This window comes from Sparus aurata, chromosome 6, assembly GCF_900880675.1.
Source record: "Sparus aurata chromosome 6, fSpaAur1.1, whole genome shotgun sequence".
Lineage (NCBI taxonomy): Eukaryota > Metazoa > Chordata > Actinopteri > Spariformes > Sparidae > Sparus > Sparus aurata.
The window spans coordinates 25688882-25706181 of NC_044192.1; the positions used below are offsets into that span (position 1 = coordinate 25688882).

Genomic DNA, 17300 nt, shown 5'->3' on the forward strand with positions numbered 1-17300 from the left:
TAAGTGTTCGAAGCTCTGGATGGGATAACTGCTGGGTCACGCCTGCAGACAAACACAGAGTAAGAGCTGGTTCATAGGGACAGTAGCATTACATTTGGCAATAAGAAGCTACTCTGAGCATCTGATGATTGTGAAACTACAACATGCACATTTACACTTCCTTAAGGTGCGACACTACCAAGTTTAGAAATGTTTGTACTCTACATGACTGCACAGGTGGCTCAGACTGATGTGTCATGTAAACAGACCTAGGGGGGAATACACGGTAGTTTGGCGTTGTGCCTTTCTGATATGATACTTGTATTTATTATTTTTAGCAAGTCTTTCCTCATCCAGCTGTGTGTGGTTGCATTGGAGCTGATGAGTTTGCTGTTACTTTTTAAACCTAATGTATAGAAATATAAATTAATTTAAAACGCAACACTGTCTGTTTCTTTCCTTTAATGTGAAATATTCTGTCAATGTGTAATCTATCTATCATATATGTGTCAATGTGTCAATCTATCTATCATCTATATCTATATATATATATATTTTTCTCTCTCTCTTTTGGTACTAAAATTTGTATATTTGTGCAATAAAAGAAAAACATTATTATAACCAAAAAATATGCCAGTATACCATTTCTGACAACAGTAAACCTGTGTGTGTAAAGGTTGAGAAACACACACACTCACACGGAGTCAGGCTGACACTTGCTGCTCAGAGAGGATTACTGAGTTGAACTGAAGGTGTTTTGTTTATGAAAGGCGTAGAAGGATCTGACCGATGATCTCTGCGTCACTGCGTTTTATTGACTGACACCTGAACAGGGAAGACTGCACGCAGGGCAGCACTGTTGTCACAGGTAGGTGTTTTTTAAGCTTTTGTCTACAGCCGATCGTCTACTTTTATTTGTTTGTGAAGATTTCAGCGTCTTCACCCGCTGCGGTCGTGCGTATTGAGTGATGCGCAATCGCGCATGGATAGTAATGTTTGCCTCATTGTTCTTTAAGGAAGTAAAGTCGAGTTAATTGAAATTAAACATAGTCGCTGCAGCAGAATGAGGCTAACAATGCGAGTGCGATTCATTAAAAAAGAACAGAGAGAAAAGAGACCTGTGGGGAGGTGGCCACATGGAGATCCTGCTCGGTGGAAATCGAAACTTATCGAACGACTCAGCAGAGTGACTGACAGCGGACGAGGCAGAAAAACGTTGAAGAGGCTGTTCATGTAACCAAACCCTGTTGTTAACTATTCATGGCCAATTTCCTTCCAAGTTTTTCAATTACAACTGATGATACTTAATGAAACCTCATTCTTTTCTTGTGTACATTTTAAATAACTTGCCTTAAATACCTGCACACATATGGTTACGTTGTGCTGTGCTGAGTCATCCATGTTGGGACTGGTAACTTCCTCAGTCCCCCCCCCCCCCCACAGATATAGTTAAGGGCGATTATCAATTAATTTATGGTTAGGGTCACAGTAAACAAGACTTAAATAAAATACACTGCCAACAATTTAAACGAATTGTATTTTGTGTTTTAGTATAATTTTTAGTTTTTCTATAGTGGCCCAGGTGCTCCATACTTGAAGTCAATTGCCTCCATATGCCCTTTAAACAGTAATATTTATCAGCTCTTTACATAGAAAGTTCACGCTTTATGCACAGTCATATAGTTCACCAAGGTTATATCAGACTCAGATGTATTGCCAGGTAGGTTTTCATATACTATATATTGCTGTTTTGGTGCATTACAATAAAAAATTGTGACTAAAAAATATACAATAAGTCAGTAGCTGGTGGTCCCGACTGGAAGCTCCGAGCACTGGGGGAGTGTAGGACGGATGGTTGGGGTTAACGGTTTAACGTGCTAACATCAGTTAATATCTCTGCAACATAAAACATAGACGGCATTACGTTACAACTATTATTTCTTAACATTCTGTTAATAGTTTGTTCATTAATTTTTCTTTTTTTTTTAGAATCTTATAAATCGTACCTTTTAATGTAATGCAGTGGGACCGAGGAGAGGAACAACAGTCAGTGTCCGTGGGAATCTCGAGCCTTGTTGATAAGGCCAGCTGCAGTTTTGGAAAAAGTGATGTATGTATGATAAACTATGCATAGTTCTTAAGTCTTACACCAAGTTGTTTGTTTTTCCAGCATCTTCCACCATGTCTGAGAGCGAGACTGACGTGAACATTTCCAAAAAGAATCATCCGGAAGCTTTGGCTTTGGATCTGACTTGCCCCATCTGCTTGGGGCTCTTCTCTGAGCCGGTGTCTCTTCCCTGTGGTCACATCTACTGCTTTGCCTGCCTTCAGACCATGGGAGAAGGCCTGGACCAACACAGCTGCCCCGAGTGCCAGACAGAGTACAGTGGCACCGAAGAAATGGTGAAAGTCAGCTCCACAGCAAACCCTCTTGACATCGACCACACAACGATCAAGAGTGATGACGGGTGTCAGGGAAAGGGAGGCCTTCGGATTGGGTCTGGATCCAAAGAGCAACCCTTTGCTTTGGATCAAGAACGAGGAAAAGGCAAGATGGAAATGGATCAGCCTAAATTCAGACTGGCATCTCAAGTCACAGAGTTGAGCCTCAAGTTGGAGATGGCAGAGAGTGTGCTGAGAAAAGAGAAGGACCGGGACCTAGAGGTGAGCACCGCTAATGGTCAGCTGAGAGGCAAAGCATCCAAACTGTTAGAGCAGATCAAAGATCTGTCGCAGAGCTACAGCGCACAGGTGATGCAGCTGATCGAAGAAGAGCTCGGTCCAGGTGAGGCCTGTGTGGCCAGTCGAGTCAGTGGAGCATCTGAGGTGACGAAGCAGCTGAGGCAAGCCATGCTCAGAGCAGAGTCCCTCCTGACCGAAGATGATGAGACTGAATTTAGTGACGAGCTTCAGACTCTACAACCACACATCGAGGAGTTAATGGCCAAGCCTGTAGAAGAAGTGGAAGACTACGTTGAATCAAAACTCAACCCCCTGCGAGCCTGTTCCAAGCTGGAACAAATGAGCACAGAGTTGAGGGAGCGAATCGGAGATATCCAGCGTTCCCTTCGAAACACCCTCAATCCTTCAGAGGTGACCTTTGACCCAGAGACAGCCCATCCTAACCTCATCCTCTCAGAGGATTTGAAGACTGTGACTTTCAGTGCTGCCAAACAGCCCTACCCATCATCCCCTCAAAGGTTCACCAGCTTCTTCCAGGTCCTCAGCTCCCAGAGCTTCTTTGAAGGCGATCATTGCTGGGAGGTGGATCTGGAGGGCTCTCCATGGATCATAGGTGTGTGCTACAGTGGGAAGCTAGCACGCAGCGGGCTGCCCTCCGCCCTGGAGAGCAGCCGGAGCTCCTGGTGTTTGATGTGGTTCAACAACCTGCTGACAGCCTTTGAGCAGAGCCACAGTGTGCCACTGAAGAGGACCACAGTGTCCCGCAGGCTAGAGATCAGACTGAGTTTTAAGACCCACAGGCTGAGCTTCTACAGCATCAGCCCCGTCAGCGGGAAGACTCATGTGTACACATTTAAGGCTAACCTGACTGAACCAGTGCACCTGGCCTACAGGATGATGTCAGGGCACCCCAAAGCATTTGCCACTGTTTATTCATAACTGAAGAATTACTTAAGAGGAATCCAAAGTTAAGATGGAACAGACCCTGTCCTAGATTTAAAATAATAACCGCCATTGTGAGGTCTGTATGGCAAAGACATAAACTATATCCACATTTCTGAAGGAGATATATTATGCTCATTTTCAGGTTCCCCTTGTTTTAATTTGGGGTAAACAACAGAAAAGGTTTACCTGCTTTAACACATCAGTTTTCTTATACTGTCTGGCTCCTGTCTCTTCAAGGCCCCCCAAGGAATACCCAGCCTCCTTGAATTGGTCACCTTACACATGCCTGATCCAGCACTGCAGACAACAGCAGAGCAGCCGTGCTAAATAAATTCTTACATGCCAAACTAGCTGCCAGGCAGAAATTTCAGAAATGTGTGACTCTGTGACATAGTGTGATGTCATGAAGACACAGAATTTACAACAAGGTGTTTCAGAAGCAGTGTTTTATGTGTGAGAGGGGAGCTTCTGCTGGTATGCAATTTGACCTTTTTAACTTTCAAGACCTTTTCAGTCACAAGAGCATATGGAACAGTGGAGGAAGGAGAAAAAAATTGAAAAGCATAATAGGTCTCCTTTTAATAACTGCATATTCTCAGCAGTAGAAATAAAGTAAAAAAAAAAGCAAATGATGGTAAGGTTATATTTTAAAAGCTATTTGAGACTTGAAATGTATGGTTCAAGAATTTAAAGGGATATGGTTAACAAGACAGACTGGATTCCTCATTCCTCGGGCAACTTGTTCCAAAGAGTTCAGGAATTCTGACCACAATTCCTCATCACATTTTTGATGCTCTATGTACTACATATCACTGGCTGTAGTTGAAAAATGCATTCTCAATTGCAGTGCTCAAATGGTGTATTAAAAATTGTCATTAACATTATTTGTTATTTGCTGAAGGAGTAATAAACAGTGTGATGCATAGTGCTCTAAAGGTTAAAAACAAAGAAAATATGTCAGCATTGAAAAATATTGTGTTTTATTGTGTATTTCCATATCCAACTGACCAATAAAATCCTTACAGAATTATATACATATATCCCAAGCCTCATAATATATCGTCTTTATTTTCATATTATTACACTTTAGGAGATGTCACTCATTTGTAATGTGTATTTTACGTCACAGCCTGCCGCTTTAAGAGGCTTAGAAAAAAAAACACATGCCTAGCAGTCATCTCGCGAGACTTGGGTCGCTTGTTTGGTGAGAGTGTCAGCTGACCTCACTGGGAAAATTTGTCAACGAAACTACCAAGAACAGTCATGTCCCGTATCGGCGATCAATTTATTGATCGATTACAGCGTGTGAAGCTTGTCCTCGAGCCGCATTATTTCTAAATCTCTTTGCAGCAGTCATACCCTTGAATCTGAGTCAACTGAATCGGTAAGATATTTGTAACGTTATATTTACCAGCTGAAGCTGTCGTTACGTTGAGTCGGCACTTGCACCAGTATCACGTTTGTTTTGATGCTAACATGAGCCAGTAAGCTGATAAGCAGTGGTATGTTAATTAGCACGCTATAGCGTTTTACCCCGTTAGCATCGTCGGCGTTAGTGTATCTGAATATAACGGAAGCTCTGAGAAAATCGTCTTGATTTACAGAGAACGCACCCTCCGTCCGCAGCTAGCAAAGTGTAATTAGCAGCGTTAGCTAACGTCCGAAATTCCCCTTTAACGCTAACTGGAAGTATCGTTATTAACCAAACTAAGAAGTCGTACATGAAGACAACTAGCTTAACAGGATTAGCTGCTCATTATTATCGTTAACACACTCTGGCAAGGGTGGTCTTGAGTTTATACGAGCCCCTTTTCCCTTATTTTGTTTACTCTAACCAAGTTAGGCTCAGTGTCTTGACATTTTGCCAACTGTTGAGTAGGCGTGAGTCAATGCCAACGGGATCAGAGTAGTTTTACCCAACGTTAACGTTTAACTGTAAATTAAACGCTAGCCTGCACCTGGCTGCTATACCAGCCAGCCTCGTTACGTAACAAGTTAATGTTTATCTCCAAGTGGGGAAAGCTGTGGCAGGTGTCTGTATGGTACAGTGACCCAGCAGCTGAACACATCCTCCGGTTTCGAACCACTGTCCCGCTGTCTGTAGGTTTTGTTTTGCTCATATGACCTGTCAGTTGAACATTAATCTCATTTAAAAAGAGGAAACCAATAGAATGAGAAGTCACATGTCTTCCTTGGCTGATGTGAGTAATCACTTTCAGTCACTACCTGACATAATGTGCTTTTCTTGCCTCAGGGTCCGACACCATGCTAGCCACAGTGACTGCTGTGGTTAGGTTTGCTCAGTACAATGGCAGTGTTTCACCGTCACCGTTGGAGAACACATCTGCATTCCCAACCTGGCAACCAGACACTGAATCCAACATCACCAAGCCTCACAAATGTCTACAGGTTCTGTACGAGGACGTTGGAGACTCCAGGTATGTGGTGGCATGTTGTAGATTTGAAACCGTTTTAAATAAATTTCTTCAAGACTTCACAAAGTAACACAATAGCATGTTTTAGAATGTTCACATTAATTTCTCTGTGTCAGGGTGCGCTTCTGGGACATTTTGCTGCTTGTGCCTAATGTGGCCTTCTTCGTATTCCTGATGTGGAAGCTGCCCTCAGCCAGGGCGAAGATTCGACTCACCTCTAGCCCCATCTTTGTCACCTTTTACTTGCTGGTAGGTCACAAACTACAGAAACACATAGAATAGAATAGAATAAAATAGACACCCCATTCCCATTGTATAAAAGAACACAACAAAACTGTGTTTGTAGCATTCCTGTTCGTTAACCTACATACAGCATTCAAATATATTTTCTAAAGCTTGACATTGTGATACACCGTGTCTAAGCCCATGATTTAAGATTAATCTTGTGGTCATTCTGACCAGTCTTTGAACTCAAACAAAACAAAAAAAAGGAGATTTCACTGTTGTATTGATCCCCCTAAAACTGAAGGGAAATTTCACCTTGTTGTTAGCTTTTACTTTTGCCAGACAGCAAACACAAACGACCTTGCCAGTCTTGCAGCTGAGTTCATTTCATTTGTTTATTGTTCTTCTTAATAATCTGTTCCTTCTTGGATAGAGATGCTTAATCTCTGTTTCCAAAATGTACTCTGTCTGTCTTGTTACCTGACAACAAAGACTCTAGAGAAGAACTAATCTTGGCTCAGTTTTTCGCATTGTTGTTATCAGCTATGCTGTCCTGGACCTGTTTTTATTGTGTACAGAAGACTACTTTATATGGTCAAACATGATTTTGACTGTGTTTCTCAGGTGTTTGTTGTGGCAGCAGTTGGGATTACCCGGGCCGTTGTGTCCATGACTGTCAGTGCGTCGAGTGCTGCCACCATCATAGACAAAGTAAGGACGTTTTTAAAAGCATGTGTAACATTTTTTGAACACTAGAGGACAGTAACTCAAGTAAATTCAACGCTTGATCTGTGATGAAAACACTACCAAAATGTAAAACACATTATTTAAACTGGCAGACTAACAAGTGATTAATGTTTTCTGGAATGTTTTATACCGTATCTGTGTTATCAATTATGATCTTTTAAAAGAATCATCTCAAAGTCTCAAGCAGTCAAATATACCAGACATCAAAGTTACTGATTTAACCTTAAGCAAATTAGGGAAGCCCTGAGAGGTCAATGAGAAAAACAAAAAGATCACTCTACTGAAGTAGCGATCGCCATATCCTGTCACTGAAGTCTCTTTTATTAAATATCCAGAACGGCTGTTATGAGCTTCAGCATGACTTTGTTGTGCTTTCATGTCTAAAAGAAAAAGGCATGGCTGACATTCCTCACATACCAGACAGATCCCTATGGAGTTAGCAGTGATGCACCCACTGTTCCCGTTGCACACTGTCATGGCTGCAGTGTTGAAGGGAAAAAAAACCCCAAATCCAAATGATTATACAACGCATTGGAATGTGACCTGACCTGTAAAGTTTTTCCTATGTTCTGAGTCGCTATGTGTTACAACACAGCCAATCCACTCTGTCACAGTAGCTCATGATGTTTGTTGTCTCTTTAGGTGCTCTGGGAAATCACCCGGTTCTTCCTGCTGGCTATTGAGCTCAGCGTCATCATCCTGGGACTGGCTTTTGGTTAGTTTGCTCCACTGGTTTCAGTTATCGTTTACTGTATATGTGAACCAGTGTTCTGTTTTTCTGTCTCTTTTCACATGACACGTCTGTTCCAGATGCTCCATTTATGATTATCCTTTTCAGCCCTGAATCTAATTATGAATGTAACTGTACGGCTTTTGTTTCTGTTAAGCCTCTTTCTCTATTCATCCATCAGGCCACTTGGAGAGCAAGTCCAGTATAAAGCGTGTGCTGGCTATTACTGCTGTGCTGGCTCTGGGCTACTCTATCACACAGGTAAAACTTTTTTAAAAACACTTAGCATCGCACAGCAGAACATTTTTGTTAAGTTGTTACCGTGCATGCATTTAAAATAATCGTGACATTGTTTCAGGGCACACTAGAGATCCTGTATCCAGACAGCCACCTGTCTGCTGAGGACTTCAACATCTACGGTCACGGAGGACGGCACTTCTGGTTGGCCAGCTCCTGCTTCTTCTTCCTGGTCAGTAGTTTGTTACCATGAAGCAGCAGGAGAAATAAAACTCATGCTTGACAAATTCCTGATAATTAAGGTTGTTTTTTTTGTTTTCTTTATGCAGGTGTACTCTTTGATTGTGATTTTGCCTAAAACTCCAGTGAGGGAGAGGATATCTCTTCCATGTGAGTAACGGCAAAGATCAAAAATATGACTTGAGAGGTTAAAAGATTTGTTATTTATCCTGTTATTATCATGACTGGATAATTTTATATCCTTGAGGATGTGTTTGCACTTAGTAATGTGCTTATTACCAGTGCATGATGCCATTAGCTTAAACATTTATCCTCTGTTGTCCATTAATCTTTGTTTATTTCCCTTGTCCAGCTAAGAGGAGTTTCTATGTGTATGCTGCCATCCTGTCTCTGCTGAACCTTGTCCAGGGCCTGGGCAGCGCTCTGCTATGTGCTGGCGTCATAGAAGGACTCTGGTTGGTATAATCCTGTTGAGTATTAATAAATTCAACTTTTATGAGTGTGTCAGGAAGACAGATTAAAAAATAAGATGTGTGGATTTGTTGGCCTCAGAGCATCTTTGGCTATAAACCATTGCAGTTTTGCAGCACCAGCTCCTAAAGATAATGTCCTGTGTGTAGAGCTGGGTAGCCATTTTTAAAAATCTGGTTGTAATTGAATTTGTTGGCTGGGTTGCAACAAGGGGGATGACTCACTGTTTTGGTGGGTCCTGTTAAGTTCATTGGAGTTTAGGCAAGAGGATGAGAACATAACAGATGTTGTTCTTTTGGTATAAACCTTATGACTGTGCCGTCTGTCTCTTCTGATACCGATGATATCCATGTGTCCCAGAACTTTTTAATTGGACTGTTTACACATACCAAATCGTTGCTTTATTTTGTCATCCCTGAAACAGCTGTGTGGACGTCACCACCTTCCTGTACTTCTCCGCCTTTGCCCCGCTCATTTATGTCACATTCCTCAAGGGCTTCTTTGGGTTTGTTTAAATAATTATTTCAAATATAACAAAGTAGTTGTGATTAGGACAGTTGACTACGTTTCTTCCTTTGTTTCACTGTGTTCTTCTTTCCTACAGTTCAGAGCCCAAGATCCTGTTCTCCTACAAGTCACAGGTGGACGAGCCCGATGAAAGCGACGTCCACCTCCCACCAACTGTCGCTACAACCATTGGCCGTAAGGAGATGACCGACCAGGGCCTGTACTACTCCTCCACCCAGATCGATGGCACCGGTCCCGGCAGCTCTCGAATGGTTGGAGCACACCTGGACGACGTTGCATCCGGACCCTATGGGTCCAGCAGCATCAACAGCATCGAAGCAGACCGCTGGAGACCTATCAACGTGTGAACGGAAGAAGAGAGATAGTCATACGGCTGGACTTAAATGTTGTACGTGTTTAGGGTGTTGGGCAGGGTGGCGATCAGAGAGGAAGAGAAGCGGTACAAACTAGCTGGACGCTAAGAAAATGTAACCTTGTTCTTGCTTTGATGCCAGAATAAGTTAACAAATGGACACTTAAGGATGGACCTTTGCTAGCCTATTATCTGGAGAACTGTGAATTTAGCAACCCGCTTTTGTAACACTGTTGCCAGAGTGCACTGCTGCTGTAGCTCCAACACTATGAGTGCTTTCCCTCATTGTGGCCCCGACAGACTCTGTATTGATTCTCCTTGCTCTTAAATTTGAGAGCGTGCCGATCTCTCTCCGCACATTTTTCTGTCATTCCAGCATCATGCATCAGCTGCTAAATCCTCAATGATGATGACGTTTTAACCCCGTTTTACAAATTCACATCTCTAAAAATCCAACATTCTTCTGAAGACAACATCTTCATACATTCCCACTAAGAGCTTTGGGTAACAGCATCTCGGCTGATTTTGTTATCTGCTGCCTTGTATTAGATTTGTGACGCAACCGGCTAATCCTTCTTTTTTTACCTAATCACCGTGCCTCTCGACACAAGCGAGGGACTAGTGCTATTTCATTTCGATAGGTGTACTTTGTCCTCTGAAATAGGTGCTGTCCCCCCTGTGAAGAAGTGTAAGGTGTTAGCTTGATGTGTGTCACTGCAATATGATAAAGAAATCAGTAACTCCTAAATACAGGCATTGCTTTCATGTTAAAGATGACATAACCATTTGGTAGATGCAAGAACAAATCTACAAATTGCGTTTCGGACGCTAATGCCTCCTTTTTTTTAAATGTATTTTGTGCTTTTGCTTTAATTTCTTATACCTGATTAATCATTCCTGCTACTGAAAGCACATTTGTTAGCTTCATAGTCTTTAAGGATGTGTTGTTACGTACGTGATTGGAACAACAAATGTGCTGAAAACTTCTTTGTGTATTCCAAATGCCCTCATATCATATCAGTGTATCTAATTCAGCTCCGCTTGCTGAGTCAACCCACCCTGTCATCAGAGTTGCAGATGCAGCTTCATAAAAAAAGATATTCACTTTAAATTCCTGCCGAACAAAAGAGGCACAGTTATGGGTGTTTTTAAGACTGCTGGACTATGGCAGAGCGAATTATCCATTCTGATCAGTGTTGGGTTTGAATTATTTGATCCTTTGTTCTTGTCTTACCTCCTGATATTACTACAATTTAGTGTTTTTAAACCGCCTCGCATCGCTTCCCCTGAAACTGCTATATGCTTGGTATGAACGGATTACTGTATTTAAGATAGCAGTATTCACCAATAGTGGTAATCTGTACACAAAATATACAGAATTACATTTATTTTTTCATCATTTTAAAGCTTCAAGAGTAAAAAAAAAAAAGAAAGTTGTGTATTTCCAAGAAGTTGCAGTATTTGCCTGATTCTTGAAATATATTATATTCCAGCGGTGATCACTGCTGTATTACTTGGCGTTAGAATAGTGATCGGGAAAATCAGTTTGCTGTATGACGGAAATTCCCGAGGTACATCGCTGGGGAATAGAAGTCCACTCTCGATACACAAGATGTTTGATGTTGAAATCATTCTGCAAATTCTCTGTAAATTGCCTTTTTATTTAAGTGCATTGATTGTAAAATATTCAGCCCATATTAATGCAATGTAATGAACATTCCATGATTTGCAGAATAAACCATGGACTCTTGTCACCTGTGTGTTTGGGGGGGAAGGGCATGGACGCCACACAGTACATGAAGCCATGGGAGGACTCCCCTGTGAGGTGTCTTGATGTAACTACACCGTGGGAAAGAGACTTTTCTACATATTTCACCCACATGTCCTAATGTGTTGATGACGCGCTTGTCTGTCCCTCCTCCTGCTTCCTTGTGTGCTTCACAAACCAGACCTCACGTCGGATGGTTGGAACTACAATTCCCATCAGCCCATAGTCGCTATCAAATACACGACCACGAGCCATTGGGTCTGGATTATTTCATCCAACGAATGAGCTGTGAGGACACTGCAGCGCCAGAATGACCTTTATTGAAGTGTTTTAGCCACTGGTCGCTGTGGCGGCGACTCTCTCATTAATGTCCCCCTGTCCGGACTCCAGACAGGGTTTCTACTATTATTTATAACAAGACAGCCGGTTAAGAATGGGAGGTAACAGCAGCACGACTAGGAAAGTGTCATTCGGACTGGACGAAGACGAGAAGGTCACTGTAATAGAAGGAGTGAAGGTAGATATAAAGCAGCTTACGTCTTATGTTGAACAATTCAGAGCCAAAGCTTGACTTTTGTTATTAGACAGGAACAACGACTAGCTTAAAGCTAATAACGTTCAGGTGGTGGGCCATTCCGGTGGGGCGCGCTCAGAGCCTGGCAGGTCCCGTGTCCTCAAATGACCCCCTCTCTTCTCCTGTTGTGCCAAGTTAGGGTTACTTTCTCTGAGTAGCCTAAGCTCACAAAAGCAAGATGAATAACGACATGGAGCCAGTTATTAACTGCCAATAAAGAGGATATTTCAGACGGCTATAACGCAGCGCAGCGATGACATGCTCGCTAAGTTTCCTCAGCGTGACGTCTGAGCCACAGTCAAGGGTAATCATTAACATTAGCTTAATTAATATTACTGTAACGTTAGTCTGTAAATGTAACGGTTCAGTGACGTAAACGTTACGAAGCATAGATGGTTTCACTTTCACAATCTGCAATTTGTCACAGCAGAAGGCATGAACTGTGCTTGTGTTAGCTAGTTCATACAGGCACACACAGCTAGGCTGCTTTTACTATACAGCCAGCTAGGTCATGATGAGGTCAGGCTGCTTCTGACTTGCTCAATGGCACTTCAGCAGGCTGCTTGATGGCCCCTTTAACCAGTGAGCCTTTTAATCTGCTGTTTTCCAATACACAGGACTGCCTTGTGTGCTCACCCAGGTTGTGTGTGTGTGTGTTTATGCTAAGTAAACCCAAACTGTGTTAATTTATTTACTCTCACTTTACGATCCAGCTTTCAGAGGATGTGCTCCGGCGGATGAGGGACTCTGAGGGGTCTGACAGCGCCAAGCCACCTTCACCACCTCCATCAGACAGTCACAAACCAACATCAAGTAAGTCCCAGTCAGAAGCATTTCCTCTCTCACACGGGTCCCACTGGGAGGGCCACTGTGTCAGTGAACATACAGTGACTGATGAGAACTGTATCAGGATAAAGGTCAGTTCTACAGCTGTGTGACTTTTTCAGATTTATTATAGACTCATTCTAAAAAGGATATAGTATAGTGAACAAGGTGTCTTATTCATGTGCTCAAATTCATTAAAATGTCTACACATCTCAAATATAAATGTCATTTAAGTTATATTTAGCTGTTACTTGATAATTGGGTCAACATGAGAGGCAGTGGTTTGTAAGAGAGACCTATTTGTAGATTTTACACCTCCAGGTAATGTGATTGGTGAGACGTTAAACCTTTATGTACCAATAACCATTTGTTGCTCTTGCTAATGTGTTCTGCAAACTGATCCTTATTGTACTTGCTAATAGTATTGATATTTATAACATTTTATTTTCAGGTCCAAAGCCAACAGGACCCTCCACTTCAGAAATACAGGAAGAAATCCGCAAAAAGTAAGTGCTCTTACCATCAGGGTCACTGTCCCTTTCTGTTGTTATGCACCCGTATTTGGTTAAAGACCTGCTATAACTTTGAATTTAATGTGTCATGATGCATTAGAATTGGCTCACTTGGAATTTGACTCCTCGTTAAAATTTCAGTAATAGCTTAAGCTTTAGATTGTACTGGACATTTGATCCTGACGTATATATTCGTATATTTAAGTTGAGCCTTCTGTGTTGACACAGGCAGCTAACATCCAGTGGAGGTGACAGAGGTGTAAAATAGCAGCCACTTGAGGCCAATGTGCAGTGTTTATGGAGAACACATACATGTTGAGTGACCTGTCAACACTGCCTGTAGTGATTTACTCTGTCTGTAGAACAGGCATGTTGTCATGCTGCTGGAATGCTTGTATACTATCCTGAGCCTCTATACATTTACATGTTGGCAAGTCCAATAATTCTCACCTGCTCACACTGTAATGCTGTTTCTTTGCTGTCAGACAGTGCAACATGTTTTATGATATTATAAATGTTAGTAGTGCTAAACGTCTGTAATGTAATAGGTTCTTATTGATTTGGTTCATATGATAAACAGAAAGTCAAGTGACCGAGGTTTGTTTTGTGAATGTATATGTGTCAAATCTTCATGTAAAAGCATAATTACGACGAAAGAGGCACTTTTGAGATTTACCGTAGTTTCTTTTGTTTCGGGCAAGCATATTTACAATGGAGTGCGGGGGCACTGGTATGCTGGCATCAAAACTGCTATTTTTAAAACACTAAGAAGGCTTGACACAACATGAAACTTTGCTCGTAGTATCACCAGGGTCTCTAAACATGAACACCAGCATTGAGAACATGGTGGACCGCTCCTCAAGCCTTCCTGTTAGGTCGCACTCGGGGATTGACACTTTTGGTCTGCCATGACTTCTTAGTGTTTTAAAAATAGCGATTTTGATGCTAGCGTAAAAGTGCCCCCACATTCCATTGAAAATTAGCTTGCCCGAAAACGAAACTACGGTAAATCTTAAAAGTGCCTCTTTCGTTGTAATTATGCTTTTACATGAAGGTTTGACTCACATACATTCACAAATAAAGCCTAGGTTGCTATTTGGCGAGAGTTCCACTTTAATGTTACACTAGTTCAGGTTAACGATATACTAACCTGATTCAATTTTTATGTCGTTAGATTACATACAACAATACATGAATGAGACGTATTGTTATTGCTATCATCATGTGAACAGGAACGTGTATGTATAGCGGACTTTCACTGGTTAAATAAACATTAAAGGTTAAAACAACTTCTATCTTCTCCTAATTTAGCTTTGAGCGTCAGCAGGCCCTGGTGCAGGAGCAGCTGGCCCAGCTGGCCAAGAGGGAGAGAGAGTCAGCTGGAACCACGGGCCTGGATGATCTGACCCCTGCCCTCATCATTGAGAAAGGGAAGGTGCATGAAGAGCATGAAAAGGCAAAGATACTGGTGAGTGCTGGATTTTGGATCCATACCAGGAGTCTGAGCTTTGCTCTACATTAAGTCTGACTGGGTCTAATGAGCTGCACTTCACTGAATTTACACTCTATCCATATAGCAGGCCAGTTGTGTTACACAGAATATGTTACCATGTAACCATGTACTGTACCTTAAACAAGGAATTCATCAAGCATTTGCTAAATCAAATTATTCAAATCAACTACTACTATTTTCTTTTGTGCTTTCCTTTCCTATGTTTTGTAATTGTGCTCTTAAATGCAGCATGGGACAAAGTTATTCATCCCTTTGCACTTTTTCTATTTCAAAAATGCACACCTTTAGTCTACAACTTCTTGTCCTGGCTAATTTCACTAAAGCTGTCTTCGTAAGTTACATGCTACATCTATTGGCAAAAGCTTTGCATCAGCACAAAGACATTTTTTGGAATGTGACTTAGTTAGTGTCTAAAATCATCATTAGACTTCATTAAGGATATTATATACATATTTTTATATATGACTTTTTCCTTTGAAGCCTTTTGTATTAGTCAACAGCACCCTCTACTGTTCAGACTTTGAATGGCACCTCTTGGCTGCAGTGCTGGTGCATTTTTGGGATGTACATCTACAAACCTGGTTTCTCTAATACAAACTATGTTTAGTTGTTTGTAACACTGAAGTATAAACACCTATTTCCATCGAAGTCACATGTTTTACATGCATTGACTTCCTCTGAATGACCCCTGCCTTTTCAGCATTAGCCTGGCTTTAAAATACCATGTTGAAAAGAATCTTAGAATTAGTTTCAGCTGTTCGATATAGTGATTGCTCAGATTATTGTGTGACAGCTCTGCTTGTTGACAATGACACATACTTCTGTCAAATTCAGAATGCTAATGAGTAAACGCGTAGTGTGTTGGAGGTAAAGAGAGGTGGTTTCCAGAGATATTTGTATGTTTAACAAGTAGGTGTGTGTGTTGACCTTTGAGGGGCTGCTTCTGACATTACGTACGTTTATATTGATTAGTAGTGATCTATTGCCAATCATTAATTTGTGCCCCTTCCTGGTGTTTTTTTCACCTGCTTCTCTCTCAAATACTGCATTTCATAAAGCCCTTTCTCCCTCTCTCTCTGTCCTCTCCAATTGATTTGTCTTGCAGTGTCTTTTCTGGTTTCCAGCCAGCTGTAATGAATACTGAATGAACCTGCTGGCTTGGCTTACACTGATATGGGCTCCAATCATTTAATGATGTTGCATTGCAATGTGAAACCGAACACCCTTACCTCGCAGCTTTGTTTTCTACCTTTTCTGACAGGACAAGTCAATACAGCTTTTCTGCGTGCGTGCGTGAGTGTGTGTAGAAAATAAGTATTGACCCAACTCTGTCATTGGTTATGGGTGTGTTTGACAGGTTTGAGCATTTTTTTGTCAACGCTTAGATTAGAGGTTTCTTATGTGTGTGTGTGTGTGTGTGTGTGTGTGTGTGTGTGTGTGTGTGTGTGTGTGTGTGTGCAGGTACAATTGAGAGGAAGCTTGGATTTGTGCTGGGTCTATGTGTAAAGCAGAATCTCGCTTGTCTTTTAAGATGAAAGAAGTGGGAGGTTTTTGCTCCTTTTAGTTGTTGATAGGATTGAAGTGGATTGTATGGGAGAAACCTAGACGGCACTCCCCCACTGCCTCTCTTTTTCACCCTTCCCTCTTTCTCACCTCTCCTTCTATTTTGGTCCCACCTCTTACTCTCACTTTTATCTGCCTAACTGTCTAACACATTCATTGTTCCCAGCTTGATTTCTCTGCTGTCAAAAATGTGACGCATACTTAACAAACTCCCCAAAACTATGACATAATTCACTCCTAAGATTAAAAAGAAAGATGTGCTTGTTTTTTATATTTTCTATTGCATTGCTTCAGCTTTTAAGGTGATTGAAAGTACCTGGAAGACAAGAACGCCGCCACTATGAAATCACTGCTTAGCAGGTGGGCTTCACTTTCTTCTTTGCATTTCCCATCGACCTTGCATCCCTAGGCAACAACACAGCTGGAAGCTTAAAGAAAACGTCTCTCAACCCGTCTCTCTCTCCCCATTCCACCTTAAAACGCTCTGCTTTAAGTAGTTTTGAAGCTGCCTTTTTCCCAGAGGAGAAGACACACAGAGACATACATTCACACACTAACACATATATAGCGAGCACCCCCTCCACCACCTCTTTCTATTTCTCCACATGCACTCCTGGCTCCTCAGCAGGTAGACTATGTGTAAGTGTTGGGGTGAGGAGGAGGTGAGGGAGGTGTGGAGGCAACACCTGTCAGAGAAGTGAGCTGCTCCCCACACTGCCTCAGGCTGCCTGTCACAAACACTCACATTAGCCATTTACTCCTGTCTCTGTGCCCACCTCCACCACCTATTTTTAGGTGACTATTTGTGTGTATGTATATATGTATGTATGTATATACACACACATACATAACATATATATATATATATATATACACACATATACACACACACACACACAAACACATATATATATGTATATATATATATATACATATATATATGTATATATATATATACATACATACATACACAT

At 41.7% G+C, this 17300-nt stretch overlaps 3 protein-coding genes across 5 annotated transcripts in view; all 3 read left to right on the top strand.

Moving 5' to 3' along the window:
- The first annotated feature begins 690 nt into the window (after nucleotides 1-690).
- trim107 (tripartite motif containing 107) lies at nucleotides 691-4644 on the top strand. The gene is made up of 2 exons (XM_030420919.1): nucleotides 691-847; nucleotides 2150-4644. The coding sequence occupies exon 2, from the start codon at nucleotides 2161-2163 to the stop codon at nucleotides 3598-3600; it is 1440 nt and encodes a 479-aa protein (XP_030276779.1). The 5' UTR covers nucleotides 691-847; nucleotides 2150-2160; the 3' UTR covers nucleotides 3601-4644.
- Nucleotides 4645-4794: 150 nt separating this feature from the next.
- tpra1 (transmembrane protein, adipocyte asscociated 1) lies at nucleotides 4795-11322 on the top strand. The gene is made up of 11 exons (XM_030420921.1): nucleotides 4795-4990; nucleotides 5861-6044; nucleotides 6158-6290; nucleotides 6891-6977; nucleotides 7656-7728; nucleotides 7925-8004; nucleotides 8102-8212; nucleotides 8310-8370; nucleotides 8573-8675; nucleotides 9116-9196; nucleotides 9296-11322. Exons 2-11 carry the CDS (start codon nucleotides 5872-5874, stop codon nucleotides 9564-9566), a joined length of 1173 nt encoding a protein of 390 aa, XP_030276781.1. The 5' UTR covers nucleotides 4795-4990; nucleotides 5861-5871; the 3' UTR covers nucleotides 9567-11322.
- A 187-nt stretch (nucleotides 11323-11509) lies between these two features.
- Nucleotides 11510-17300, top strand: part of chchd6b (coiled-coil-helix-coiled-coil-helix domain containing 6b) — a 56743-nt gene continuing 50952 nt past the window's right edge. For all 3 annotated transcript variants that reach the window (XM_030420922.1, XM_030420923.1, XM_030420924.1), the window contains exons 1-4: nucleotides 11510-11856; nucleotides 12627-12726; nucleotides 13190-13244; nucleotides 14562-14718. In XM_030420922.1, the coding sequence (XP_030276782.1) occupies nucleotides 11773-11856; nucleotides 12627-12726; nucleotides 13190-13244; nucleotides 14562-14718 (396 nt within the window). In that variant the 5' untranslated portion in view covers nucleotides 11510-11772. The remainder of the gene's footprint in view (nucleotides 11857-12626; nucleotides 12727-13189; nucleotides 13245-14561; nucleotides 14719-17300) is intronic.

Coding starts and splice junctions, on each gene's coding strand:
- trim107 (XM_030420919.1), top strand. CDS start 2,161: ATGTCTGAGAGCGAGACTGACGTGAACATTTCCAAAAAGAATCATCCG.
- tpra1 (XM_030420921.1), top strand. CDS start 5,872: ATGCTAGCCACAGTGACTGCTGTGGTTAGGTTTGCTCAGTACAATGGC. Junction 6,978..7,655: donor CTGCCACCATCATAGACAAA/GTAAGGACGTTT, acceptor TTGTCTCTTTAG/GTGCTCTGGGAAATCACCCG. Junction 8,005..8,101: donor TGGGCTACTCTATCACACAG/GTAAAACTTTTT, acceptor ACATTGTTTCAG/GGCACACTAGAGATCCTGTA.